Source organism: Zalophus californianus, chromosome 6, assembly GCF_009762305.2.
Source record: "Zalophus californianus isolate mZalCal1 chromosome 6, mZalCal1.pri.v2, whole genome shotgun sequence".
Classification (NCBI taxonomy): Eukaryota; Metazoa; Chordata; class Mammalia; order Carnivora; family Otariidae; genus Zalophus; species Zalophus californianus.
Window position 1 is genome coordinate 52,351,520 of NC_045600.1, and position 27,854 is coordinate 52,379,373.

Genomic DNA, 27,854 nt, shown 5'->3' on the forward strand with positions numbered 1-27,854 from the left:
AAATCAATAAATTAGGCATTCAGCAAGGGGAATGTAGGAGGTAACCTTTCTCCTACTGGGTAAAGACCTTTTCTGCCTCACCCTGGCTATCTTATGTAGTTTCTTCATGAGTATCTTGTGGGCTAATTATATTGCATAGATCCCAGTACAGAAAGAATCTTTTGTTATATAGGAGACTTACTAATAGAGGATGAGTTTACTTAATATAAATATATAATTTAGATTTTACAAAGTCTGTTAACTTTAGAGCAGTTACTGTAAATGACCAAATCCTTATGAAATGTTTTGCTGACTCCTAAGGCAAGATAGGTGATGCTGATAAGAAGCAAATTATTAAGATAACGGCCAAAGTGGGAACTCTTAAAAGGAAGCAGCAAATGAGGGATTTTCTGGAACAGTTGCCAAAAGATGATCATGATGATTTTTTCAGTACAACACCTTTGCAGAATCAAAGAATACTGGTAAGAGTCTTAAGTGCATGAAATCATTGCTTTCTTTATATTGACTTTTACATCTTTCATTTTTACGTATTGTTAGTGTTCATCTGTAATATTTAGGCCAAGGATTGATAGTTCCACAGACATGACCCAAAGTATAGTATAGGAAGCAGTCTGCCAGTACGTGCTTTTCTCATCAGTGTCCAGAGTCTACCCGTCATTGAGTTCCAAAGGTAATGGGTGTAAAGCCAAATTGAAAACCCAGAAATGTTTAAATAGGCTAAATGTATATATTTAAAATTTCGTATGCAATGAGGGAAACTTACAAAGTTATTACCTACTGTATAGTAAATTCAGTGGAGGGATTTAATGGCAGCACAAAGTTGACATTTGAATGTATAAAAGAATTTTTGTAGTATGAAAAATCATATAACTAAAAACTTCAGTGATTGGGAAAAAATATTTACAACAAACAAAGCCAATGTTTATAATATGAAGAAGTAATTCAGATGTTACTAGAATTAATAAAATTTGTCAAGGAGTGCCTGGGTGGCTTAGTCAGTTAAGCATCTGACTTTGGCTCAGGTCATGATCCCAGGGTCCTGGGATCGAGCCCCGTGTCAGGCTCCCTGCTCAGTGAGGCGTCTGCTTCTCCCTCTCCCTCTGCCCCTTCCCCCGCTCATGCTCATTGGCTCTCTCTCTCAAATAAATAAAATCTTTAAAAAAAATTGTCAAGATTGCAGGGAAAAAGTGGGCAAGAAAAAAATTCAGAAGACTCAGTGAATACTTGGGGAGGTGGTTATATTAGCTGACAATCAAAGGAAAACTAAGTAAACCATATGTATATATTCTAAGTTACAGAATCTTTTGTAAAAATAAGTGAAAATATCCACTAACAAAAGCAGTGGAGATACTGATGTAGCCATACATGAGTGGATGTAAAATGAATCATACATTTTGGAAAGCATCATGGCCATGTTCAAGATCCATTAGATTAATTGTATTCATTGGAATTTATCCTAAGAAATTCAAAAGAAGCCAAAAATCTTTTTTTTTTTTTTTTAAGATTTTATTTGAGAGAGCGAGAGCACAGAGGGAGCGTGAGAGGGAGAGCCAGACTCCACACTGAGCAGAGAGCCCAATGCAGGGCTCCATCCCAGGACCCTGAGATCATGACCTAAGCCGAAGGCAGACGCTCAATTGACTAAGCCACCCAGGTGCCCGAAGCCAAAAATCTTGACAAAGTTATTCATTGCAGGTTTATCTTTACAGCAGCAAACTGGAAGCAATGTATATATCCAATAAGGATGTTCTTCATAAACAGTCAAATACAATATAAAAATTGCAAATTTGAGACTATTTCTAGAATATAAATGTATATTAAGATTAATGCAAAAATGGATAGATACAACTGATAGAAGTGTAAAAATTCAGAGTTGTTTTAGTGAGCTAAACTTCGGGGGTAATTTTTTTATTTACTTCTTTCTTAATATTGTTACATCATCTCCAATATTAAAAGGCTACACAGTGCTTTAAGAATTTAGTAACATCATTATCTGGGGTCTTTCAGCCTATGTAATTATTTATTGCATGAGATAATAAAGGGAGGTATTTTAAGGACCATCTGAGGCTCTTACCATGTTCCCTGCATAACAACCATGGTCCTTTAGGGGTTATATCCTTTATATAATTCTACCATCATTTCAGGTTTCTGTAAGGTTTTAATGTAAAGGAAGGTAAAATCTTAATGAAGGATTGAACTGTTTATTGGAAATGTATATACAAAAAAGTTTAGTATTGCTTGAGTTCCTATTAAGTGCCAAGCATAATAATCAATGAATTAGTTCTGTTTTGTTCTGTTTACAGAGGTAAGCAAACCATGACCCATGGGTCACATCTGGCAGGCCACATTTTTTAGAAACAAAATTTTATTGGAACGCAGACATGTTCATTGTTTATTAGCTATGTCTGCTTTCATGCTACAACAGCAGAGTTGATTGAATATTTGGGACAGAGACTGTATGGACCACAAGGCTTAAAATAAATACTATCTGACACTTTATAGAAAACATTTGGTGACCCCTGGTCTTTTCGCAACTTTTAGAAATAGGCGTCATTGTCTCTGTTTAACACAATAGAACCAAAATTTTTTAAAGGCCAAGGCTCTGTTCTGTAACCACTAATATGTTTAGTTATCTCAGCTGGAAAATTATAAGGAGGAAAACAACTTATTAGCCTACCCAAAAACATTTAGTGATAATGAGAAATTCCATTTTTAGGGTTGTCTGCTGGCTGGTAATAAATATTTGTTTTCTAGTTGCCAAGTCTCCAGGACAGTGCAGAAGAGGATGATATTCTGCCAAGTATGGACAAAAATCCAACAACTCCATCATCAGTTGTCTTTCCATTGGCAAAAACTCCTCAGTGTCAGCATGTCAGTCCTGGCATGCTAGCCTCTATAAATAGGTAAATATGCATATGATACTGTAATTCTCTGCATCAGCATTTAACATTTCATGAGTTGGGTAGTAGATGTCAATAATGAGAAGAGTTATTTAAAAAAAATTAAGAAAGCATAGCTCCTAGAAGTCAAGGATGAACAAGTAGGGATATTGTTCAGTAGTGTAAGGACACAGCTCACACTTTACATCAGGATAAATTCCAAATGGATCAAAGCTTTGCATAACAAATTATACTATAAAATATACCTAAAGAAACCTTGGAGGATTATTTGATAATCATCGATTAGTGAAAGTCTTTTCAAACTATGATGCAAGACTCAGAAGACACTAACAAAAAGAATCGTAAAGTCAACCAGATAAGAGTTTTACCCCCTACCAACTACCATAAGCAATCAAAAGATAAACAGTGATCTGACAAAAGAAAATATGGAACTCATCAGAGGAAAAGGCTAATTTTCCTAATGCAGCACTCCTACAAATTAAGAGGAATGGAAAGCCATTCTCATGCATTACTAGTGAGAAGGTAAATTAGTACAGTTTCTGCAAGCAGCAATTTTTCAATATCTGTCAAAATTGTAAGTACACATGCTCTTTGACCTATCAGTCCTGCTTCTCAAATAGTGACTGCACAGCTTATTAAAGTATTGTGTATAATAGCAAAAGACTGGAAGCAACTCAAATGCTAATCAAATTCTGGTACCTAATGTAGCCATAGAAATTAATTCTTTATGTACTATTATGGTAAAATGTTCAAGATATATTAAGTGAAAAAGTTAGATGCAGTGAATTATTTGTGTAAATAGGGGCTGTGTGTGTACTTGTATATGTTATCCGCATATATATGTGCATATATATGTAATTGCTTTTCTTTGATTAAATATATCTGAAAGAATACATAAGAAACTGAAAACATTAGTGATCCCTACAAAAAGGAACTAAGGTCACTTGGAGATGAGAATAAGAGGGAAACTTTTTGAATTCTGAACTATGTGAATATAGGAACTACTTGAAATATGAATAAAATTAAGAAAAATCAGGGGCGACCAGCAATTGAATGACACAGAGAAAAGATGTAAAGTAATAAATATGAGGCCTGAAAATAAGCCATTCCATTTGGCAATCAAGCAGGACAATGCTGATTTTATGAAGAGTAATTACCATGGGTGTGAGGCAGAGGTCAGATAATAACACCTGAGAAAAAAATTATTCAGTCCTCTCCTGAAGCTTAGTGAAATTTTAATTTGCATTTATTTGGTAAAAACATCATTTTTCCCCAGCAATCCACAAGATATTTTTTGTTTTTGATTTAGTATTCATTGCAGGTGAAAGTATATTGAGAGTATAATTTTGGACAAAGTTTTTGGTAAGCACTTTGGCCAAATCATCAAAAGCTTTAAAATATTCATCCATTTGGCCCTTGAACTTTGTTCGTCAGTTATAAGGAAATAGATTTGGGCAAGTATGTATGTACAAAGATGTTCATCCTGAAACATAATACTGAAATGACCTAAATGTCCAATAAAGTTAAGAAGTTAGATTTGTCCATATAACAGAGTAATATGTAACAATTAAAAATCATGACTTCCAGAATTTTTAACAACAAAGAATAATGTTCAGTTTACAATAGATTTTAAAAGCTAAGAAATTAAATTATAAACAATATTCCAATTAACATAACATGTATTCAGAAAGGAAATTTCTTGACTAAAAACATCACCAGCCATTATCCTCTAGGCTGTAGAATTACACTGAAGTGAGTTTTGGTGTTTTGTTTTGTTTTTTATATCACTTTTACAATGATGAAAATACATCTTTTTTTTTTTTCCCCTAATAGAACACATGGTGGACTCATTTGTATCATGAATATATTTCCTAAAACTTTTAAAAAATGAGTTTCCTAGGCCTCTATAGTATCTTGACTCACCAGCTCTAATAATTGGCTTCCTTTTTATTTTAAATAATGAAACAGTTTTATCATTTCAGAAGTGATTTTTTTTCGTACAGGACAACAGACTCATGAGGTGCTGACCCTGAACAGCTGGCCCAACTTATTGACTAGGTCTGCAGCAGTGTGTGTGGTTCACATTAATATCTTAATACAGTCACACATTTAGAAATTTCTACATGTCAGCTTTAAGGTTGCTTCCAAATTATCATAAAGTAAAGGATAATTGATCATAAAGGATCTTGAAGCCAAGAGAGAGAATTAGAATTGGTGCTCAGCTGGTATTTACTGTCATAAGCAGGACTAGGAACTGTAGGGGAAATGGGAACAGCCGTTCTGTTTGGCTTCAATTTGTGTCTGTAAGTTGAGCCAAGCCTATTTGCTAAGAATGAGAGGGGGGACAATAAGCTAAAAAGAAATGACTCAGCGGTTAGCTGGAAGCTGTAAATTAATTGAGGGTTTTCATCACCAGGTGTATCCTTAAAGTGGTTAACTGTGAGATTCAGTCTGGATAGGGAAGGAAGTGAACAGTAGAAAGGAGTGAGAGGTCCATAAAGGGACAAGAAGTCTCAGTGAATTTTGGAAGAGAGGCAGCAAGATAGTGATTGGAAAGAGCACAAATGGGACAATGAACAATAAGGAAAACCGTAATTTCCTAGAATATTCTTATTCAGTCTTTCCTTTAAAATGTTAGGTTGAAGCATTTTGTCCATCAGTACACCATTGTCTCTTTAAAAATGGAAAAGACAAATATACTTTTGTTCTTGTTTTTAAGTTTGTTTAAATTCTAGTTAACATTACAGACTAATAATAGTTTCAGGTGTACAATACAGTGATTCAGCACTTCCATACAACACCCAGTGCTTATCAGAAGTTTGCTCCTTAATCCCCATCACCCATTTAGCTCATCTGCCCCATCCACCTCCCTCTGGTAACCATCAGTTTGTTCTCTACAGTTAAGAGTCTGTTTCCTGGTTTGCCTCTTCTTTTTCCCCCTCATGTTGATCTGTTTTGTTTCCTAAATTCCACATATGAGTGAAATCATATGGTATTTGTCTTTCTCTGACTTATTTTGCTTAACATACTTTCCAGCTCCATCCATGTGTATAGCAAATGGAGAGATTTCAATCTTTTTTATGGCTGAGTAATGTTCTATTGTACACACACACACACACACACACACACACACACACCTTCTTTATTCATCAATTGATGGATACTTGGGCTGTTTCCATAATTAGGCTGTTGTAGATAATGTTGCTCTAAACATTGGAGTGCAATATCCCCTTGAATTAGTATTTTTGTATTCTTTGGGTAAATACCCAGTAGTGCCATTGCTGGATTGTAGGGTAGCTCTATTTTTAACTTTTTTTTTTTTTTAAGATTTTATTAATTTATTTGACAGAGGGAGAGAGGAAATAAAAGCAGAGGGAGTGGGAGAGGGAGAAGCAGGCTTCTCCTGATGCGGGGCTTGATCCCAGGACCCTGGGATCATGACCCGAGCTGAAGGCAGATGCTTAATGGCTGAGCCACCCAGGCACACCTCTATTACTAAGTTCTTGTGGAACCTCCATATTGTTTTCCACAGTGGCCGCACCAGTTTGCATTCCCACCAACAGTGCACGAAGGTTCCCCTTTCTTCACATCCCCACCAACACCTATTGTTTGTGTTGATTTTAGCCATTCTGACAGGTGTGAGGTGATATCTCATGTACTTTTGATTTGTATTTCCTGACAGTCATGTTGAGCATCTTTTCATGTGTTTGTTGGCCATCTGGATGTCTTTGAGGAACTGTCTGTTCATGTCTTCTGCCTGTTTTTTAATTGGATTATTTCTTTTTTGGGTGTTGAGTTGTATAAGTTCTTTATCTATTTTGGATACTAACCCTTTATCAGTTATGTTATTTGCAAATATCTTCTCCCATTCCATAGGTTGCCTTTTAATTTTGTTGATTGTTTTCTTCCCTGTGCAGAAGCTGTTTATTTTGATGTAGTCCCAACAGTTTATTTTTGTTTTTTATTCCCAAATATATATATATATATACTTCACAGAAAATATACTTTTTCCTAGAAAACATACTTTTTAAAGATAAAATACATTTTAAATTAATTTTGTCAGTTGCTTTCAAGCTGTGGGTAGAAGTATGGTAGTTAATTCTGACTTAAAATTTTGTATTCAAACAGGAATGATTGTGATAAATATGTTTTTCGTATGCAAAAAAACCATAAAAGTAAAGGTGGCATTGTCTGGGGCAATATCAAGAAAAAAACAGTAAGTTTATTTATTCTTCATTTATTCATCACATCTATTGAACAACTATAATATATGGCAAATTTTGGAAGTTATAAGTTAGGTAAAAGTTCTTGCCCTAAAAGTAAATAGTTAATCTTAGAAAATAATAATTTATGGAGGTACGGTGGAGGACCACCTTATCTCCTGATTGTATATTCCTTCTGACCAGATTATGGCAATCTCTTCCTCCCTCACCCATGCTGAAATATTTATATTGCACACTTGCTAGAGTATAATTCTTCTCAGAGAGTTTCTAAACTAAACATTGGGATTAATAATCACATCCAATCTCTGTGGGTTTCATTTATCCACAGGAAATGGCAGATACTTAAAATCAGCCTGGAGACTAAATTGAGTATATATAAATATATATATGAGTAAATATGGGTAATGAGTAAATATAAATGAAATGAGTAAATATAAAAGAAATCTCCAAAATTGAGGGTGTAGACAGACTCAGTGATTCTTAGCTTCCCTTTCTCCAGTCCCACATTTCTGGGACTGGAGAATGAAATTTTGGTTTGTTGCAAAGGACCTGGAATCAACATAGTGAGAAAGACTTTGTTGGCTTCTAGTCTCTATTTTGCCATTGAAAAGTTGGGTTGTTTTGACAATTGTTTCACAAACTTGAATGTGGATAGGAGTCACCTAGGGATCTTGTTAAACAGATTCTGATCCAGTAGATTTGAGATTTCTGCATTTTTAACAGGCTTCAGGTGGTAATGCCTATGTTGCTGTCCATGGACCATACTGAGTAGTAGCAAGATCCTAATCCACTCAAGTCTGTTCTCTGCACAGTGATGAAAAGTTCATATGGATATAGATCCATAAGGACCCTTCCTATTAAGAATTTTTATTTCTTTGTATTTCAGACATCATCCTAACCACTACTGGACTTCTGTTTTTCTTAATGGGTCATAATGCAGCAGCAGTCTACCAAACTATAATATCCTTGTGTTTTAGTCCTATTTTTTTCATAGACTAATATTTTGTAGCTAATATGTGAGGATAGAAAGAGCAAAGGATTTAGTGTTAAAAATTCTGATTTCAAGACCTGACTCCCCATACCAGCTTTATAATAAGACAAGCTATTTGGGCTTTCTAATCTCATTTTATTCATGTATGGTTATCGTTGACATGGGAATCATGATACTGGTTTGATGCCGCTGAATGATTTTGAGAGCTAAATGATAGAATAGTGTTTTTGACTCACTTCACAAGAAAAAATACATTTATGTCACAACCTGAACATGAGTTTGTATCTCAAAAGTTTGAACTATATTTACCCTTAGTACGGTGGATACACCCTGTCATATTTTCTATTCTGTTCCTTTTCATTTTTTAAAGATAGCCGGCCATGGCCAAAAGTTTAAAAATCATTGATGTAGTAAGTATATATTATACACTTAAAATTTGTCATATAAATTACCATTTTAGGCAAGAATTTAAATTTTGCTAGTGTAATGGACTGGAGTGAGTAGTTAGATTTTGGCAACTGTCAGAGGCCCAGACTATCCTTTCACCTCTGCAGCATTAGTTTGTAATATTTTCTTACAGTCACGTTTTCCAGCAATGGGAAACAACATTGAATAAGTGCTCTTGCCCTAGATAAATTCAATTTAAAAGAGAATCAGACATTTCACAGATAATTATAATGTGATTAGGTATCGCTATAGGCATGTGTTCAGGATACTTGGGATGAAGCATGCTTCTTTTGTCTATGTTTGAGGCAGAATTCACAGGAGGTACTATTTAGCTATTAACATGAACTTTCTTGCAGGTTGAAACTGATTTTTCAACTCCAACATCAAGAAAAAAAACCCTGTTTAACAAAGGTAATTTTTCTTTTGTAGCTTAATCTAATGTAAGATAGTATCTTATTAACATGGTACTAAAATTAACTGCTCTCAAATGGGCAGACCTACTATTCAGTTTCTCAGTTCTTTTTAATTTCATTGAAATTACTTTTAGAAGTATATTAATCTTTTTTTATTAAACTTCTCTTTACAGAATTAGGAGAAAACTCTGGTATTGGAAAACTTTTCACTAATGCTATGGAGTCTTTAGATGAAGAAGAGAAAGATGATTATTTTTCAAACTCGGATTCTACATAGTAAAAATGAGAAAATTTTTCCAGGATTTTTATTAGGAAGCAGATTTTTGTATCTTCTTTTGGAATACACATATTTTCCTTAAAATGTACCTTCATATGAAATGGTGGATTCCTTCTCAAAGGTTTTAGGAGTTTGTATTCAAAGTAAAACATCCTTCTGTAAATATTCCTCATTGCTGCAGCTTACTAAAATATAAGGAAAATTGTTTTGCTTGTATAGATATTTGTAAATTTCTGGGTTTTGCAATATTAAAATATTCTAGATAAGTCTCTCTTAAGCATCCAAGTCTGTTTACTTTAAGAAAATCATGTTCCAAATAGATTTTTTAAAAGCTTCCAAGAAAATGTTGCTACCCTTAAGGGATAGGGGAGGGAGAATGAAAAGTAGATTGTTACTGCTGGCTACTGAATTCATGAAAACGTTAAGTTAGCATTTGTTACCACTTGGTATACAAGCCAGAATTGATCTTATGTTTAAATTACATGTTGTTGAAACTATCTGACACTCTTTCTCCTGATTTTTTTCTTAAAATTTGTGATTGGCATATCTATGAAACCTATATAAATTTATTGCTTTTTCAGTATTTTATTAGGTAGAATCAGAGAACAAATTTTGTTGTATTACACCATATTTACATATGCAGACATAGTTTACATTTGGTCTCACTATAAAGACTGGATTAGACAAACATTCAAGTAGTTGATCTACCCATTGTAAGGAGTCAAGTTAATATGCCCTGTCACGGTAAACATTATTTTCCTTTCAGATAGCTCCTTTAGAAATAAACCTTTTTTTAGCTTATTCTGCCACTCTGTTTTGAAATTTGACATAGAATGTTTTTCCTGTGGTTATAGTATATATCAACGTACCCTTTCTCTCCAGTTAGAGTGTTCAAATAAACTTGGTTTGCTTTTATAATATTTCTATTTTGGTTCTTGTTTGATTACTGGATCATAGAAAGTAAATATGTACTTTGTTACTGGTTCAGCTTGTTGCCTCAAAAAATATCAGAACTTTTAGTAAAAAATACATTTTTCTTAAGAATTTAGTCAATAATAATCAGCAGTTATATAACTATAGAATTTATGGAAACACAAGATTTAAAAAGAATATTGATGAGGGCGCCTGGGTGGCTCCGTTGGTTAAGCGACTGCCTTCGGCTCAGGTCATGATACTGGGGTCCCAGGATCGAGTCCCGCATCGGGCTCCCTGCTCCGGGGGGGGAGTCTGCTGCTCCCTCTAACCCTCTTCCCTCTCGTGCTTTCTATCTCTCATTCTCTCTCTCTCTCTCAGATAAATAAAATCTTTAAAAAAAAAAATCTTAAAAAAAAGAATATTGATGACATATTAGACTGAGTTCATAATTGTTCCCGCCACAAAGATTTTAGACATAGGATGAAACAAATGAAGGGATTCTTGTAGAGTGAAATACTGTTTTATAACTTAAGTTGCCAATATTTGGTATAATACCATGCTGTTTAATGTTAATGGATAGTGTTTTTAAGGAGTTAGAAGGTACTTAAATTCCATAATGGGAAACAAAAAGATAATTTTGATATTGCACAGACAACACCAAAAACTGTGGCCTCCCTCCTCCCCCACCCCCATATTCCCTGTGTCCTGTTGGAACTCCTAGTCTACTTTAATTGTATCCCACCTGCCAGGTACCTGCTTAATACCATTTCTTTCCATCAGGTCATAAGATAAGCTAGTACGGTTTAAAGTAACCTCCAGAGGAGTCTTAAAAGTGGGCTCAAAGATGGATTAATAATCAATAGGGCTGATAGTTAAGTGCTACCAATGAGAATATAAAGAAGGCTACTGCAACTTAAATATGGATAGAGCTCTATACACAGAAGCATAAATAAATGAAATCCTCTAGGTTAAGTCCCTCACACCATGTTAATTTATAAAATATTCTGTCTGGTGGTTGGACACCAAGAATTGGAGCACATTGGTCTCTGCATGGGAGATGCTGCAAGGTGGTCATCAGCCCAGGTCAATGTGAAGTTAAGGAACTGCATGCTTCTGGCACCCAGCTAGGGACCAAATGTCCCCACCCACATGCATCACTGACACCGCGTAAGCAAAAAGCAGCAGAACAGCACACGAACCAGAAAGAAGCCCCTTTCTTCCTTCTACTGACGAAGCTTAAATCATGCCCACTGTAGGGAGAAATGTTCCAAAAATCCAGTCCATTATAGCAAAGCAAGATACTAAAGGGTAAATTTGAGCCGGAGAGAGAAATAAATCGATAACTGCACATGAGCCAATACTTCTCTCTGACTTTGACAGAATTATTGAACAGCAGAACTATGAAATCTGCTCTCAGAAGAATTAAGAATTTATACTACCACAAAGAAGCTAAGTTCACAATTAAGAGTAATTTTTAGTGAAAAAAACTATCTGGTGCCTGGATTCTGGTTCTAGATTTCCCAGTAAACTTGAATAAGTCACTTGTTTGTGCGCCTCACTTCTATCTGATGAGAAAAGAGAAAAGCAATTTGAATTAGATGAACTCTGAAGTCCCTGCCTGGTGTAAGGCAAGGAGAACTCTACTGTGAGCTTAGTTCAACTACCCTGCAGTGAATAAAGGACTCTAAATGGGGGTGGGGGGGGATCAATAGTTAAAGGCTGCATTAGCACTAGACTGACTAGGAGGGCCTTAGATGTTGCAGATGGAGACATGTGGTAACATGGAGACATCTTAAAATAGTAATAGCATCACAGACACACTGTTATGGGCACAATGAAGTCCACATTCAGCAGCTTATCTATACTAACCAATTTTTCAAGTCTAAGCCAGTATTCCATTTCTTTGAATATTTCAACAACAAAAAAAGCAGTGTAGGTTGGAGTTCATACTAGCAGGATTTGACTATACTTGATTGGGACACTTCTGGTAAGATAATCATACTCTGTTAAATTTTCATCTCTCCTAGTAAATCATGATACACGTACCATTCACATCTTATACAATATGTATGTAGACTCAGGACATTTAAAATATTCTAGATGATACTATCGTTTATATATAGGAAAATTACTTATGACCATTAAGTTGGCAGCAGTCAGACACCTCAAACTATTATGCTAACAAATGGCAAGTACAGTACTATAATCTCTGGAAAATTTCTAAAATACATCTCTAACTCGAGCCTTTACCTTTTTTTTTTTTAAGATTTTATTTATTTATTTCAGAGAGAGAATGAGAGATAGAAAGCACAAGAGGGAAGAGGGTCAGAGGGAGAAGCAGACTCCCCGCTGAGCAGGAAGCCCGATGTGGGACTCGATCCCGGGACTCCAGGATTATGACCTGAGCTGAAGGCAGTCGCTTAACCAACTGAGCCACCGAGGTGCCCAAAGCCTTTACCTTCTTAATAGCACCTTCAGTAAACCTTTTTTTATTCAATAAATAAGTTTCATAATCTAGTTATTAATCAAAATGATTACTGAACATCAGGTTTTCTTTTAAAATAATTTATAATCTATATAAATATAAATGTACACAGTATAAAACAGGAAAATATTCTTTTACATATTTTAAGCTGATCATAACAAACCACAGGAGTGATCACTGAAGTACAGTTAGTATTGCCAGAGTTCTTTCATCGCACCTGAGCAGTATAATCATGCATCAGACTGTAGTCTACCTTGGTTAAGACCATCTGGTAACATCTGCATGTCAAAAACATAGTGAATATATCTATATATTTCCTCAGCCTTCTGATGAGTTACTCGTGCATATATGGAGATTTCTTGAGGTGAGCTGAAAAATAAATTAGTAGAAATTTTGACTTATACAATTTAATATTCTTACTTGCTTAAAGACTACCAAACGTAAAAGAGTTAATGTCCTTAGCATGAGTTTAAATAAAACATTCTCTATATTTAAAGTCATATATAATAATAATTTCAATATCTTACACTGGTTATTTTAATTAAAATAACCTATTTTCTGAAATCTTTTCAAGCAATAGACAAAAACTAGTAAAATTTGCACTGTCACATTTGTCTAGTTCCAGAACTAAACAGCCCAGGAATGTTAGAATGCAAGCTCAAATATAAGAGCTGTCTGTCTAGCTCCCAGAGACTTTAAGCTCCCTAAAGGCAGTGCCTATTTTTACCCCCCATTAAGATCTTCACCTTCTTGCAGTGGCTGTAACATACTGGCAAGCAAAAAGTCTTTACTGAATGAGATAATCTTAATAGGTTCTATACATCTTTATTTTTAAAAAAATATTAAAATTTCTATGAAAGACTTAGAATCATTTAAAAGTAACCATCTAAAAATATTAAAACAGACATACCTGTTAGTCATCTTTTTCACAGAAGAAAACCGGTGACACATATTTAATGCAGTTATATAACTTACATTGGGAATACTTAGATAAAACTGAAGTGCCTCACATTTACTTCTGTTCACTACTGTTGGAACATGAATACCAACATTCTTTCTTTGCTCTACTAAAGACAGTTCCTTTAGCAAATCTGCAGTTTCTTCTTGGCAGGAACTGAAAAGAATTCGGATTCCAGCACCAATTAAGGTAGTCAGCAAGTTGTCATAGCTCTTTGTTCTCCTAAACATCCTGGATGTGTCTCCTAAATATTTCACATTTAGGAAAATGCAAACCTTAGTAACTTACATTAAGTAGAATTATTAATACTATATATTATTAAAATCCCAAGATTTACAACCATTAAGCAAACTAGTACCACGTTATGCTAACGAGAAAGCCTCAACTAAAGATTTAAAGTGATGTCTCAAGTATCTGGGAGATAAAATAGGAAAAATTATCTTTATGAGTGTCTTCAATTGGAATTAAACAGGAAGATGAGTCGGCAGGAGAGAGCTTATATTCCTAGCTAATTCATTCCTGAAGACCAAGACCATATTACTTATCTCTCAAATTCTTTATAATGCTAGCACTGATGAATAGCTCAAGTATTGGCTTAACTGATATAAAATCTTATATATTTATTCCAAGAGGAACTCAAAACACTGCACACCCATTTTAATGTCATCTTTAATTCTTGCCTATTACTTCCCTAACCTTTCCCATTCATTTCTTTTCATATTCTATTCTCCATTCTTTTGGAGGCACTTTTCATTATGGAAAAACAAAACTTTTTCCATAACTTTTTTTTTCCTGTAACTTTTGCCATGTTACTTTCCTTTTATTCTCAATCTATATCCTTTATATAAAGGATATATTGGTAAAGAGGAAATTATAGAATTTTAGCATTAAAAGGACCCAAGAGATCACTTAATCTGAAATCCTCACTTGTGGGGGGCAGGGGAGAAAGAAAAAAAAAAAAACTTGGCTACTGAAAGAGTGACTTATCCAAGGCCGCATAGTTTACCAGTGACAGCATGAGGGTAAAAAGGTACAATGCTCAATTACCAACCCAATATTTTATATAAACTACATTATTTCCTTTTACTATATACTGTGTGACTGCATAATTCTTGAATTCTTCCATACTGGCTTCTGCCTGCATGATTTCACTTAGTCCTCATAATATCACAAGATGAGTAAGACAAGTATATTATTAAGCCCTCGGAGGGAGTGATTTGTCAATGCAACGTCACATAGCTATTGTGACACCAGAATTCAGTGCAGTCTTCTGATTCCATATTCCATGACCTTTTCTATCATTCTCAGGGCTCCCCCTACAATTAAATATCACCCAAAGAAATTCCCTAATTGAAGCTCCTATGTACCCATTTCAGCTCCCTAATAAGAACTCCCGAATATTCAACTGAACACCCTTATGTCTCAAATCTGCTCTTCTCTGATATTCATAATTTCAGTAAAAAGCACCACTACCTAACTAGCTGTCCAGTGAAAGAAATCAGTCTAATCGATTACAGTAATTCTTGCCTCCTTCCACCAACTACTGCTAATCCTGTGTCCTAATTCCCCTAAATCCTCCTTTTCCCCACTACTGCCTTAAGGTCCTATCCTTTCTGGAGCTCCTGAAAAAAGGCATGACTGGTTCACTTGCCTTCAATTTCTCACCCTTTAACTCTCAAACTGCATTTAAACACAATGACAAAAAAATCCAGAAATAAACTTATTTATGAAGCTAATAATAACAACAGCAGCATAAAATAAACACAATGACTAATGAAAAACATTATGGCTTTATATAAACATAAAGTGACATTTTTGAGTCAGGTATTTGTATTTTAAGAGTCTTCCACATCCTGACAGGAAAAGAGTGAACTAAATAATAGTTGAGTTCCTTTACAGCCTTATAAACAAAAACATTTAAAAATACAAACCTGTTTTTTCTCTGTCCTTCTCCACAATCACACATATTCTTTCAAACATGGTCTGTAGGTACTGGATCTGGTCAATGAGTTTGTTTTTATTGATACTATTTAACATCTCAGATTGAGACCTCCTTTCCACCACCATGCGGTTACTCACAATGTAATCACAACCATTAAGAGGACAAACCTCTACTTGTAAGCCATGAATTGCTCTTAGGGAAGAAATTACTTCGGATCCAGAAGTGATTTCACAACTATCTACAAGAATACAACTTCTTTGGCCTTCCTGTGGAAGTCTAAGAGAAGCATGTGCGCTAGCCAAATGTGGTTCTGAATTGGAACAGTTTGCCACTGAAGTTCTTGAATCCTCCAGTGTACTACCAACCTGAAAAGGTGGAAAATATTGATAACAATCAGGTTAAATATATATTAGTGCCATAAACTTCTAACACCTGAAGTTGATTTTCCTTACTAATATTACTATTTCCTCTTTTTAACTGTTTTTTTTTCCTTCAATATGATCAAAGTGTATATATATGAAGGACCAAGCTACCACTTCACACCTAGTAGGATGGCTATAATGAAAAACAAAACAAAACAGTAAAATAAATGTTGTCAGAATGTGAAAAAACTGGAACATACACTGCTGTTGGGAATGTAAAATAGTTCGGCCAATGTGAAACACAGTTTGGCGATTCCTCAAAAGTTAAACACAGAATTACTATATGACCCAGTAATTCCACTCTGGGTCTATACCAAAAAGAACTGAAAATAGACTCAGATACTCATTTGCCAATTAATTTTGGAAAATTCTCAGGGCACCTGGGTAGCTCAGTCATTAAGCGTCTGCTTTTGGCTCAGGTCATGATCCCAGGATTCTGGGATGGAGTCCCACATTGGGCTCTCTGCTCAGCAGGGAGCCTGCTTCTCCCTCTCTCACTACCCCCTGCTTGTGTTCCCTCTCTCGCTGTGTCTCTCTCTGTCGAATAAATAAAATCTTAAAAAAAAAAATAATTCTGTGGATTATCTGGCTTTTTGTTGTTGTTGTGACTAGGATGGGAACAATGTTCTTTCCAGTTTTTTACATCCTAAGCTAAAGATGGAAGTCCTGATCACTGAGAAGTAATCTTCAAAATAATTCAGTATTCAATTTCAAAAAAACAAAAAATAAATGTAAAAAAAACTGCACTAAAGAACCAAAAGAGAACATTGGGAATACTTATTTTGAAGTAGAAAATGGCTTCCTATATATGACATTGAAGTTCAGAAACTGTAAAGAAAAATATTGAGACTGTATAAAAAAGTTATTCTTCCCAAGGCAAAACCCACCATAAAAAAAATTTACCTCATGTTCTTACCCCTCCTAACTTCAAGTGAGAAGAATCATACTACATTGGAATGTAGTATAAATAGAAGAAAATTTAAAACACATTTCTGTAAAAATCTATTTATCCTTTTTCACAGTCCTCAAAGTATTACTAGATATATTCATTTTTTAGTTAGAGCATGCCAATGTAGAAATGTAGCTAGTGCTTCTGATTTTCAAAGGATTGTGCATATACAGATCTTTCTCAATGTATGATGATAGGATTATATCTCAATAAACCCATCATAAGTTGAAAAGATCAATCAAGAAATGGGCAGAAGACATGAACAGACATTTCTGCAAAGAAGACATCCAAATGGCCAACAGACACATGAAAAAGTGCTCAACATCCCTCGGCATCAGGGAAATCCAAATCAAAACCTCAATGAGATACCACCTCACACCAGTCAGAATGGCTAAAATTAACAAGTCAGGAAATGACAGATGTTGGCGGGGATGTGGAGAAAGGGGAACCCTCCTACACTGTTGGTGGGAATGCAAGCTGGTGCAGCCACTCTGGAAAACAGTATGGAGGTTCCTCAAAAAGTTGAAAATAGAGCTACCCTACGACCCAGCAATTGCACTACTGGGTATTTCCCCGCAAGATAACAAATGTAGTGATCCGAAGGGACATACGCACCTAAATCTTGCCATTTGCAACGACATGGATGGAACTAGAGGGTATTAAGTGAAATAAGTCAATCAGAGAAAGACAAGTATCATACGATGTCACTGATATGAGGGATTTGAGAAACAAGACAGAGGATCATAGGGGAAGCGAGGGAAAAATGAAACAAGAAGAAACCAGAGAGGGAGACAAACCATAAGAGACTCTTAATCTCAGGAAACAAACTGAGGGTTGCTGGAGTGGTGGGGGGTGAGAGGGATGGAGTGGCTGGGTGATGGACATTGGGGAGGGTATGTGCTATGGTGAGCGCTGTGAATTGTGCAAGACTGATGAATCACAGACCTGTACCCCTGAAACAAATAGTACATTATATGTTAATTAAAAAATTTAAAAAAATTGAAAAGATCATTAAGTGGAAAATGCATTTAATACACCTAAATTGCTCAGCATACTTACACTGGCCTATTGCTGGGCAAAACCCATCCGATATGAAGCCTATTTTACAATAAAAGTGTTGAATATCTCATGTAATTTATTGAATACTGTACTGAAAGTGAAAAACAGGATGGCTGTATGCAATACAGAAAGTTACAAGTTTATGCTCATAATTGTGTAGCTGACTGGAAGCTGCAGCTGCCAACATGACTTGAGAGTATCAAACTGCAAGCTGCTGGCCCAGGACAAGATCAAAGTTCAAAATTTTAAGTATGGTTTCTACACAGTGCATATTGCTTTTGCACCATCATAATGTCGAAAAATTATTAAAGTTGAACCATCTTAAACCCAGGGCCATATTATCTACCTTGACCCTTGGGATTATTATCTTTATACTACAGCTAAGGATACTGAGGCTCAGAAAATTAATTAGCCTCTAGTTCTTCAATCTATTACAAGATTTGATCTAGTCACCTTTATTCTAATTATGTCTTGAAGAAACAACTTTGTGCAAAAAAGCCTGGGGACAATTTAAAACTGGAAACATTTGGATGCCTAGGTGGCTCAGTTGGTTAAGCCTCCGACTCTTGATTGCAGCTCAGATCATGATCTCAGGGTCACGGGATTGAGCCCCATGTTGGACTCCACTGGGCATGGAGCCCAAGATTGTCCCTTTCCCTCTTCCTCTGCCCCTCCTCTCTTTCTCTCTCTCTCTCTCTCAAATAAATAAATCTTTAAGAACAAAAACCCAAAAAACTGGAAACATCAATTTAAGAGCTACAGTGTTGATACAAGAGCATGTTGCTATGGCAGAATGGCCTGAAACACCCGGAATAAAATATTTAGAGAAACAGAAGTTTAGGTCTTTCTCCAAGATGACAATCAAGGAAAGGAATGTCATGTACAGTTAAGAGATTCCAATTACTGAAACTTTAACCCCTATTTTAACAAAACTACTATAATTATAAACTCTTAAAAACTGAAAGTGGCTTTAGGGATTATTTCAGCAATAACAAGACAGGGAAAAGCCAGAAACTGGACTATTTGGCCATTCTAAAAAGAAATTTAAAGGAAGGAAATCAGGTAGAAGTCCCTAAACTTCTCTTCCCAATAGAGAGAGTTACATATCTGAAGCGGGGGAAAGAAAAGTTAATCTGTGGGGAACTAGTTCTGAGCATGTAATTTCTGCTAACTTTATTTTGCAGGAAGCCCATTTTCCTACATTCTTTTTATAAAACTAGCAAGTTTCCTTACAGAGTTTTATTAAGAAAACTATTATCACACTTAAAAAAATTAAAACCTAAGCATCCTTATATGAATTATTAATATAATTTAGTGTGCTATTTTCTTGTTTAAAGAATTTCACCACTGGGGCACCTGGGGGGCTCAGTCGTTAAGCCTCTGCCTTCAGCTCAGGTCATGATCCCGGGTCTTAGGATGGAGCCCCACATCGGGCTCCCAGCTCAGCAGGAAGCCTGCTTCTCCCTCTCCCTCTGCCTGCCACTCTGCCTACTTGTGATCTCTCTCAAAAATGAATAAAATCTTTAAAAAAAAAAAAATTTCACCACTTGCTAATTTTTCTTTGACTTATTTAACACAAAACACAAAAGAAAGCAAAACAACAGGGGCACCTGGCTGGCACAGTCGGAAGAGCATGTGACTCTAGACTTTGGGTTTGTGAGTTCAAGCCCCACGCTCGGTATAGAGATTACTAAAAAAAAAAAAAAAAAAACTTAAAAAAAAAAACTCTTTTGGTAATCATATGAAGGCTTTTTCTATAATTTGATCCATACCTTCAAATGAATTGGAAATTTTCTACAGTTTTTCTGTGAATCAACAGTAGGAAATGACGGTGAGGTAGCTTCAACTTTATTACAGCTCTGAGGTTTGAAGTCTGAGACATCAGAAACTGCATCCTTTAAATGAAGTGGTGTCTGTCGTCTCTGCTTCGGTGACTGATTAACAACTGGAGCAGAATGGTCCTTGTACTGCAATGAAGACCCCAAACGCACTATATTCAAACAATCGTCCTGCTGTTTGCTCTTATTAACAGTACTTGGGTTAACCATAATACTGGATTCTTTTTTATCATTTACAGTGTTTTCCTCCTCACTTGAATCATCTGGTAAAATAATTCTGGATAATTTCTTTTTTGAACGGGCACAATTTTGTCTCCTCTCCATTTGTTTTAGCTTTACTGCATGTCGGGTTTTATATTTTTTACTCCCACTTGCAAAGCAATCTTCAGTTATTATGTTAAAATCAACACACACTTCTTCACTTGATTGGCTTTTGTAAGACTCATCTTCATCAATACAAAAACTGTCTTCTAAGTAGGTTTCATCTTGCTCAGGAATCTATAGTAAAAAATATATTATACATAAATTTCTTTCATAAAATCAGTATGTATTTAACATTCTTTTAAGTACATGAGATCTTTATGAGTATTTCACTTACTTTATCAATTCAGTCACTTGCACTCAATCAACATATACTGACTATATTCTTTATGAAAGAAAATGGGGAGACTGAGATTTTAAAAAAAATGATTTACCCTCTAAAAATTTATAGTCCATTGTAGGTAGCCAGAAAAATAAACAATAATTTATAAACAATGTGGATAAGTGCTACATAAAAAACACAATGGAAGTATAGAGATATGAATGACTGTATTACCAGGCTGAATATTGGCAATTTGTAAACAAAGAAGACTAATGTGAAAATGGGCACATAAATGGAAAATAATTTATAATTTTTAGAATATAACATCTTTATAAAAATTTATATTTATAAAAAATAATTTTCAAGAGAAACAAGAGAACATACAAGAATTAAATATTTAACAGTTATGATGAAGTTCTATTCACTTCTTTTAAATATTCTTCTAACTGGAAAACAGTTCAATAGTACATTCTAATTGGCTCAAATTGAAGATAGGATAATTTGATCAAATTAGGAATAAAAGGCATTAAGTCCACCTTCCTGACTCAGGGCAGAAATTATCCCTAATACTCTAACAGTCCAGTTTTAGAAACAATGGAGGCTTCCTTAACAGGAACACATTTCAACACTCTCATCAGGAAATTCTCCACTGTATTTCTATAGTTCATACCTGTGAGAAAATATTTATGTTGTTATGTTTCGTACGGACCATTTCATACTGATTGCTCATCAATGGACTGCGCAAAGATTTCATGTAAATAGCTCTCATTTCAGAATCTGTGTAAAGATAAGAATTTCAAGTAGCAAAATTATTTAAATGAAAACTAGTAAGGTATTTAACTTTGATCTATCTCAAATTTACTTAATTCAAGCCTTGTGGAATTATTTTACACAAAAAATATTTAATATGTATTAATAATTTTACACAAAAAATATTTAAACAAGTCTAAAAACAATTATTAAAAAATGTAAAGTTAGCTTCGCCTTTGAAATCAGACCAGCTGGTTGGATGATTGTGACCATTTATTTAAGCTCTCTGCCTTAGCTATCTCTCTCCTCTGAAAATGAGTTTTAAGACAGTGCCTTTTCATGAAAAATAAATGTATATGAAGAACTTGAGGACTGTACTTGATGTATAGAAAATACTGAATAAAACACAAGAAATTCAGGCGAAAAAGAAAGCATATGCTTAAAATCATCAAAAGGCACAGGTAATAGTAAGTATGTTTCATAATTTTCAGTCAAGCAAAAACTGGGAAAAGCATAAGTTTTTTTTAATGTCTGCCCTTTTTTTTAAGGTTATAATCAGAAAGCAATTTTATTTTTGTCTCCCATTTTCCCTTACATTTTTTGGAGTGATTAATTAACTTAGGTTATTTTCAGAGATAACATTGATAATTTAATGACCATGGGGCTCGGAACCAGGTGTATCATTTTTTCTTTGAATAATATTTCCTTTATCTCCATTCCACAGCATAGCTATCAACTACTAGATACCCGCCTGATTACTTCCCGCTCATGCTAAATCCCTATAAACTTAGTGAGACCCTTACTTCTAGTTTCTTAGAAGAACTCAGAATCAAGGAGCTTTCAGACAATTTTGTTTGTTTCATAGATTTTTTTTTTTTTGTATAATGTACATACAGTAAAATTCATCTTCCTTTACGGTACAGTTCTGTCTTGACAAATGTATTGTTACAACAAACAATAACCTATTTGCTGTCCCTATAGTTTTACCTTTTCCCAAATGTCATATAAATGAAAAAACAAAAAAACTCTGAAATCCTCCATATTTCGAATGCACTACATCTAACATGGAGTTTCAGGGGCGCCTGGCTGGCTCAGTCATAAGAGCATGCAACTCTTGATCTTGGGGTCAACGTTGGGTGTAGATTACTAAAAAAAATTTTAAACTTTTTGAAAAATTTAAAAAATAAAATGGAGTTGCTGATCTCCCTACTCTCCATCCTAAGGGCTCTACCTGCAGCCTGCCCAATATCAGATAACAACTAAGTCCTTCCTGTTGCTCAAACCCACTGACTCCTTTTTTTTTTCTCAAATCCATCAGAAAATCCTGTCAGCTGTAAATATCCCGAATCCAATCTTTCTCACCCTCACACTGCTACCACCTTGGTAAACACCACTAGCATTCCTTAGATTACTGCAATAACCTTCTAAATGGTCTCTTCTCCCACCTTTGCTCCCCTGCAGGCCATTCTCGACACCGGAAGCTAGAGTGCTGCAGTAAGTCAGACCAGGAGCTGGTTACTCATTACTTCTCTGATCTCACTTCCTACCACTCTGCTGCTCCACCATTCAATTCCAGTCACAGAGCTGTTCCTGGAACATGCTGCACACTCCTGCCTTGGGGCCTGTCTACTGGTTGTTGTCTTTGCATCAACATTCCCCACCAGATTATACTGTAAACCTCCAAAAGCCACTCTGTTCATGAACATCAAGAGCATAACACTAAGAACCCTTATTCTGTAAATCATACCAGTATCAAGAACTTAGTCTCTAAGACCTTTTGTCTTTAAAGTAGCCCTTGGGAAAATCTGTTGTCTTAAATCATGACAGAGAGTACAAAAGCAGAATAAATGGCAAGATCTATGAAAGATTAGAACACTGAGAAGCCCACAGAATCTTTCCTATTTCTATTACAGCCAATCTGAATTATCTGCAATTAATGTATTATATATAAGATCTACTCAGGCATTGTTTGGAGACACCGTTTTCCAAAAGTAGATCTCCCTTACTTGGCAAATCTAATAAATTTAGGTTTGTGTCTCATCTGCTGTTAACAATCAGCAGTGCTCAAGTCCTCATCTCCTTCTAGTCTTTGATCATATATCACCTTCTCAATGAGACCTGCCTCTAATTACCTTATTTAAAATTACTGCTTGTCCATTATTAATATCCCCAGCCCCTGCCACTCCAAATCCCCATCTTACTTTTTTTTCATTTTTCTGTAAATTGTTTGTCTTATAACATACTAAATAATTTAGTTATTATGTGTATTCTTTGTCTCTTTCCATTCACATGTTAGCTTCATAAGGGCAGAGATTTTTGTCCACTTTGTTCACTGATACAGCTTTCTTGAGAACCTTACATAGTACCAGCACACAGTAGTCACTAAACTTGTTAAATGAACATTTGACACTGAGCCAGCCAGATCATTCTGGTGAGAAATGATCAAATTAGCAGAAGCCTATAAACAACCAAGTATAAAAAAATAGCAAATAGTACAGAATTTGAATGAAAGTGACCAAATATTTCACACATACCAAATTTATTTCCTTTTAAAGTTCTTTAAAAACTGACAAATATCTAAATATAACCACATTAAAAGCACTGAAAATTAAAAGAAAAAGAAGCATTGTTATATCATTTACCATTTATAGCCTGTGAAAGTTGAGTTTCATCATTTAAGAAGTCAAGTAATGAGGACTCTTGTTCATTTTCTGACTCATCATTTTCATCTGATGAAACATGCTCTGCCTCTTGTTGGGAGAGTTCTGCTTCGTCATCTAAAAACCTCCTAGCTGCAAGCTGTGACAAATTAGAAAACATGGAGACACCCTTAAGGAACTCACTTACTTTCTTAAATAATGGGAAATAGTTCTGTAAAATGGATTTTTTTGCCAATGCTTTTAAGACAAAAAAGAAAAACTGCAAGAAGAAATGACAAAGTAACTTTGCACACCTATTTAAAATTTCTGATAATTCTATTATAAGGAAAATACAGCACAAGTCAGCATGTCAGCTTGCTGAATATTTCTTAATAAGCATAAAGTCTCCCAAGTCTTTTGGCTAATTAATTTTGCCAGGAAAACTACTGCACCACAAAAAGACTATTCAGAAAAAAAAAAGGTGCTGAGACTTCTTTACTAAGGATTTGATTATTGTATAGAGATAAGAAAAATGATGTAATGACTGTAAAAGCAAATATTCTAAAACTCAAGATTTCTGTCTCTATTTTTTCAATTTGAGTCTTAAATTTTCAATAAAGTTTCTTCATTTAGTCATTTAAAATAACAAAATACAGAAAGATCGTTTCAAAACAAGAAAGAAACAAAACTATCACCTTGAGATTCTAATTCCATTTAGTAAAACAAGTAAAATTAGGGTCAAAATATTTTGAATTTTTGAATTGTTTTCTATGAAGAAATTATAGTGAGAAATCTACTCCTATGTAAAATCTAATTTTTATTAATATATATAACTTTATATATACAATCATATATGTAAATATATAACATTAAATATAAATATATATACAAAATTATATATATATATGAATAAGAAAATGAAAAAAGTTTACCTTAAGGTGACTCTTTCGGACTTTCATGCCCCTTTTTGCAGTCCTGTTCTGATCCCTGAAGTCTTCTAATTGTGGATGTCGTTTGTAAAAATTCTCACTTTCATCACTAGATGATAATTCTAACTATAATAATTCAATAAAATTCTTGCATAAGAAATAATCAAACTGTATTTTAATGTATTTCTCATGGGTTATTAGTTTTATTTTCAATTTTTTCTTTTTAAATAGTTGACCTAACATTTTTTTTTTAGAAAAATAAAGTACTCTCACAACTCAGAGCCATGTTAAAAATACATAATACTTAACGAATTTAAAAGTTAGGGGAGGCTGGGTGGCTCAGTGAGTTAAGCATCTGCCTTCAGCTCAGGTCATGATCTCAGGGTCCTGGGATCAAGCCCCAGGTCAGGCTCACTTCTTCCTCTCCCTCTGCCCAACAGCCTCCCCCACCCACACTCATGTGTGTTTTCTCTCTCAAATTAATAAATAAAATCTTATAAAAAAAAATTTCAAAGTTAGGTGATACTAAGTACTAAAACACTAAATTAGGTTATATAGTAATACTAGTATAGCATTCATTCAATTTAGTATTATATCAAATTTATTTAATGAAAACTTGTAGTTTTAGTTTAACTACCTCCTCTAGAAGATCCTAAAGGTCTTTACAAAAATTAATTAAGCCTATAAGTATAGGTATCAAAATCAGTCCAAACATTATCTCTTACAAAATAATATAAAAACAGGGCACCTGGGTAGCTCAGTTGGTTAAGCGACTGCCTTCGGCTCAGGTCATGATCCTGGAGTCCCGGGATCAAGTCCCGCATCGGGCTCCCTGCTCGGCAGGGAGTCTGCTTCTCCCTCTGACCCTCCCCCCTCTCATGTGCTATCTCATACTCTCTCTCTCAAAAAATAAAATCTTTAAAAATAATAATAATAATATAAAAACAATCAAAAGAATAAAAGACGTTTACCAAAATAATTTCAATTAACAGGAATAATTTTACTTTAAAATGGATTGATCATCAGCATTATCAATATTTTAATTCATTTATGAGTTAAGGTAGCAAGTTAAAGCAATTTTTCTAGTGAAGTATTACAGGAGTATACAAAGTGAGTATGAATTGATTACATATTTTATTTTTGCAGTTTATCCTAGATTACATTAGAGAATTAAAAAACACAAGATTTCCTAACCTCAACATTTCCTACACATATCAGCTTATAGCTGATAAAAAATGAACATCATTAGCCTACCCAAACATCAGATTCAAATAGTCACCAGTGCCTGCCAGACACTGTCACTTCACTATTCCACAAAATCCTCAAACTCACACATATTCAACACTGAATTTATCTTTTTATCTTCTCTAAATTTGTGACACATATTCCAAACAGCCCTAGCCAAGAAACAGACTCTCATCTTGAACTCCTTCCTTTCCTTCTTTCAAACCCAGTCAGTAAGCAAATGAAAGAACAAGGCCTTCCAAAAACTGACCCTGATGTTTTTCCAATTTTACTTCCTGGCACTCTTTGTCTTTACCATCTAATAATAAAGATGCTATTTCCCCGCTTCAAGTCATTCTTTAAGCTGCTTGCTCTGTTGGCAATGCTTTCCCTTGCCTCACTGCCACATATGCTTCAAGATTTAGCCAAGGTATTTATTATCTTCAAGAAACTTTCCAGAACTCCCAAGGACTAGGATAAGGGCTTATCATTTATCACTTATTAAAAATTATATTGAATAAAATAAATAAATAAAAATATTGAAATTATCTGTTTACTCATCTGTCTCTCCTATTAGATTTTAGGTGACTTAAGACAGTACCAGGATATAATATTTATAGTAGTGTCCCCAGCATCTTACACAGTACATGTAGAGTAGATATTTAGGGAACTGCTAAAGCATACTGACTAAAACAGTTTTTAAAGAAGTATAAATTTGAAATAGAAATTCCAATCACACAGGATTTACTATCTATTTTTGTGTTAACCATACACCTATTAGATCATATATACCTACATTCACCTATACATGTATTTTTCTTGTAATAATTACTCTAAAAGAATTTTAATTACTCTACATTATCTATTATCTACTTACTCTGTTTGGAAGAACCCTGCGCTTTTTTACAGCATGAAGTGGGGAATCAACTTCACTGTTTTTCTGATCCTAGATAAAGTAGATAATTAGATAAAAGTTAAAAAAAAAAAGACTTAAGGTGAGGGAGAAAAAAGCCTTTACATGATCACATTATTATGATTATTAAATGACTCACCTCAGGGGATTCTAAAACATTTCCTTTTGTTTTTTTACTTTTTCTTCGGAAAATCTCATCATCTTCACTTTCATTGCTTGTTAACTGTTCATCTATAATTTATTAAAAAAATGAATCCAGTCAATAGATTTATCTAATCACAACTATTTTATTGATGGGTGCCATTATTTAAAAAGCTTTTCAGAAGTTTGGCCAAAAAATCAGCATGAGACAGAAAAATAAAACAGTGCCAGTGAGAAAATTAAGAGATGATAACTTTTGCTAATAACCACATTTTTTACTCATATTCAATTTTACAAATTAACCAAAATGAGGCCGGGAGAGTGCAAAGTCTAATTTTATTAGTCAAAGGTTCCAGAATTCATCTCTATAATGTACTATCGCTCTCTGCCCTTTGTGTCTTATGCTCTCTGCCCTTTGTGTCTTATTTTCATTCTAAAGGAGTTAAAGCATGAAAATGTAGGCTACAAAACAATATGTGAAGAGGTTCTTCTTTAAATATGTATATACATATGTCTACATATACATGTGTTTGTACACAAGCATGAAATAAAAATTTGTAAGATATTCACCAAAATGTTTTAACTAGAACGTATTCGGGAGGGTGGAAAGAATGCTAAAAACAAACATCTGGGGGCACCTGGGTGGCTCAGTCGTTAAGCATCTGCCTTTGGCTCCGGTCATGGTCCCAGGGTCCTGGGACCAAGCCCCGCATCGGGCTCCCTGATCAAAGGGAAGCCTGCTTCCCCCTCTCGCACTCCCCCTTGCTTGTGTTCCCTCTCTCGTTATGTCTCTGTCAAATAAATAAAAAAAATCTTTGGAAAAAACAACAACAACAACAAACATCTGATATATAAA

At 34.7% G+C, this 27,854-nt stretch overlaps 2 protein-coding genes across 3 annotated transcripts in view; one reads left to right on the top strand and one right to left on the bottom strand.

Annotated features, from left to right (window-relative positions):
• The window catches only part of MIS18BP1 (MIS18 binding protein 1), a 47,725-nt gene extending 37,554 nt beyond the window's left edge, over positions 1-10,171 (top strand). For both annotated transcript variants that reach the window (XM_027572680.2, XM_027572679.2), the window contains exons 12-16: positions 301-461; positions 2,755-2,903; positions 7,029-7,116; positions 8,918-8,972; positions 9,148-10,171. In XM_027572680.2, coding sequence (XP_027428481.2) covers positions 301-461; positions 2,755-2,903; positions 7,029-7,116; positions 8,918-8,972; positions 9,148-9,251 — 557 coding nt within the window. In that variant the 3' untranslated portion in view covers positions 9,252-10,171. The remainder of the gene's footprint in view (positions 1-300; positions 462-2,754; positions 2,904-7,028; positions 7,117-8,917; positions 8,973-9,147) is intronic.
• A 2,519-nt stretch (positions 10,172-12,690) lies between these two features.
• The window catches only part of FANCM (FA complementation group M), a 60,938-nt gene continuing 45,774 nt past the window's right edge, over positions 12,691-27,854 (bottom strand). Inside the window, exons 15-23 of the mRNA XM_027568720.2 lie at positions 26,997-27,088; positions 26,822-26,890; positions 24,724-24,846; positions 23,795-23,951; positions 21,073-21,179; positions 19,754-20,317; positions 15,541-15,916; positions 13,562-13,853; positions 12,691-13,020 (exon numbers count right to left, since the gene is read on the bottom strand). Of these exons, the coding sequence (XP_027424521.2) occupies positions 12,882-13,020; positions 13,562-13,853; positions 15,541-15,916; positions 19,754-20,317; positions 21,073-21,179; positions 23,795-23,951; positions 24,724-24,846; positions 26,822-26,890; positions 26,997-27,088 (1,919 nt within the window). The 3' untranslated portion in view covers positions 12,691-12,881. The remainder of the gene's footprint in view (positions 13,021-13,561; positions 13,854-15,540; positions 15,917-19,753; positions 20,318-21,072; positions 21,180-23,794; positions 23,952-24,723; positions 24,847-26,821; positions 26,891-26,996; positions 27,089-27,854) is intronic.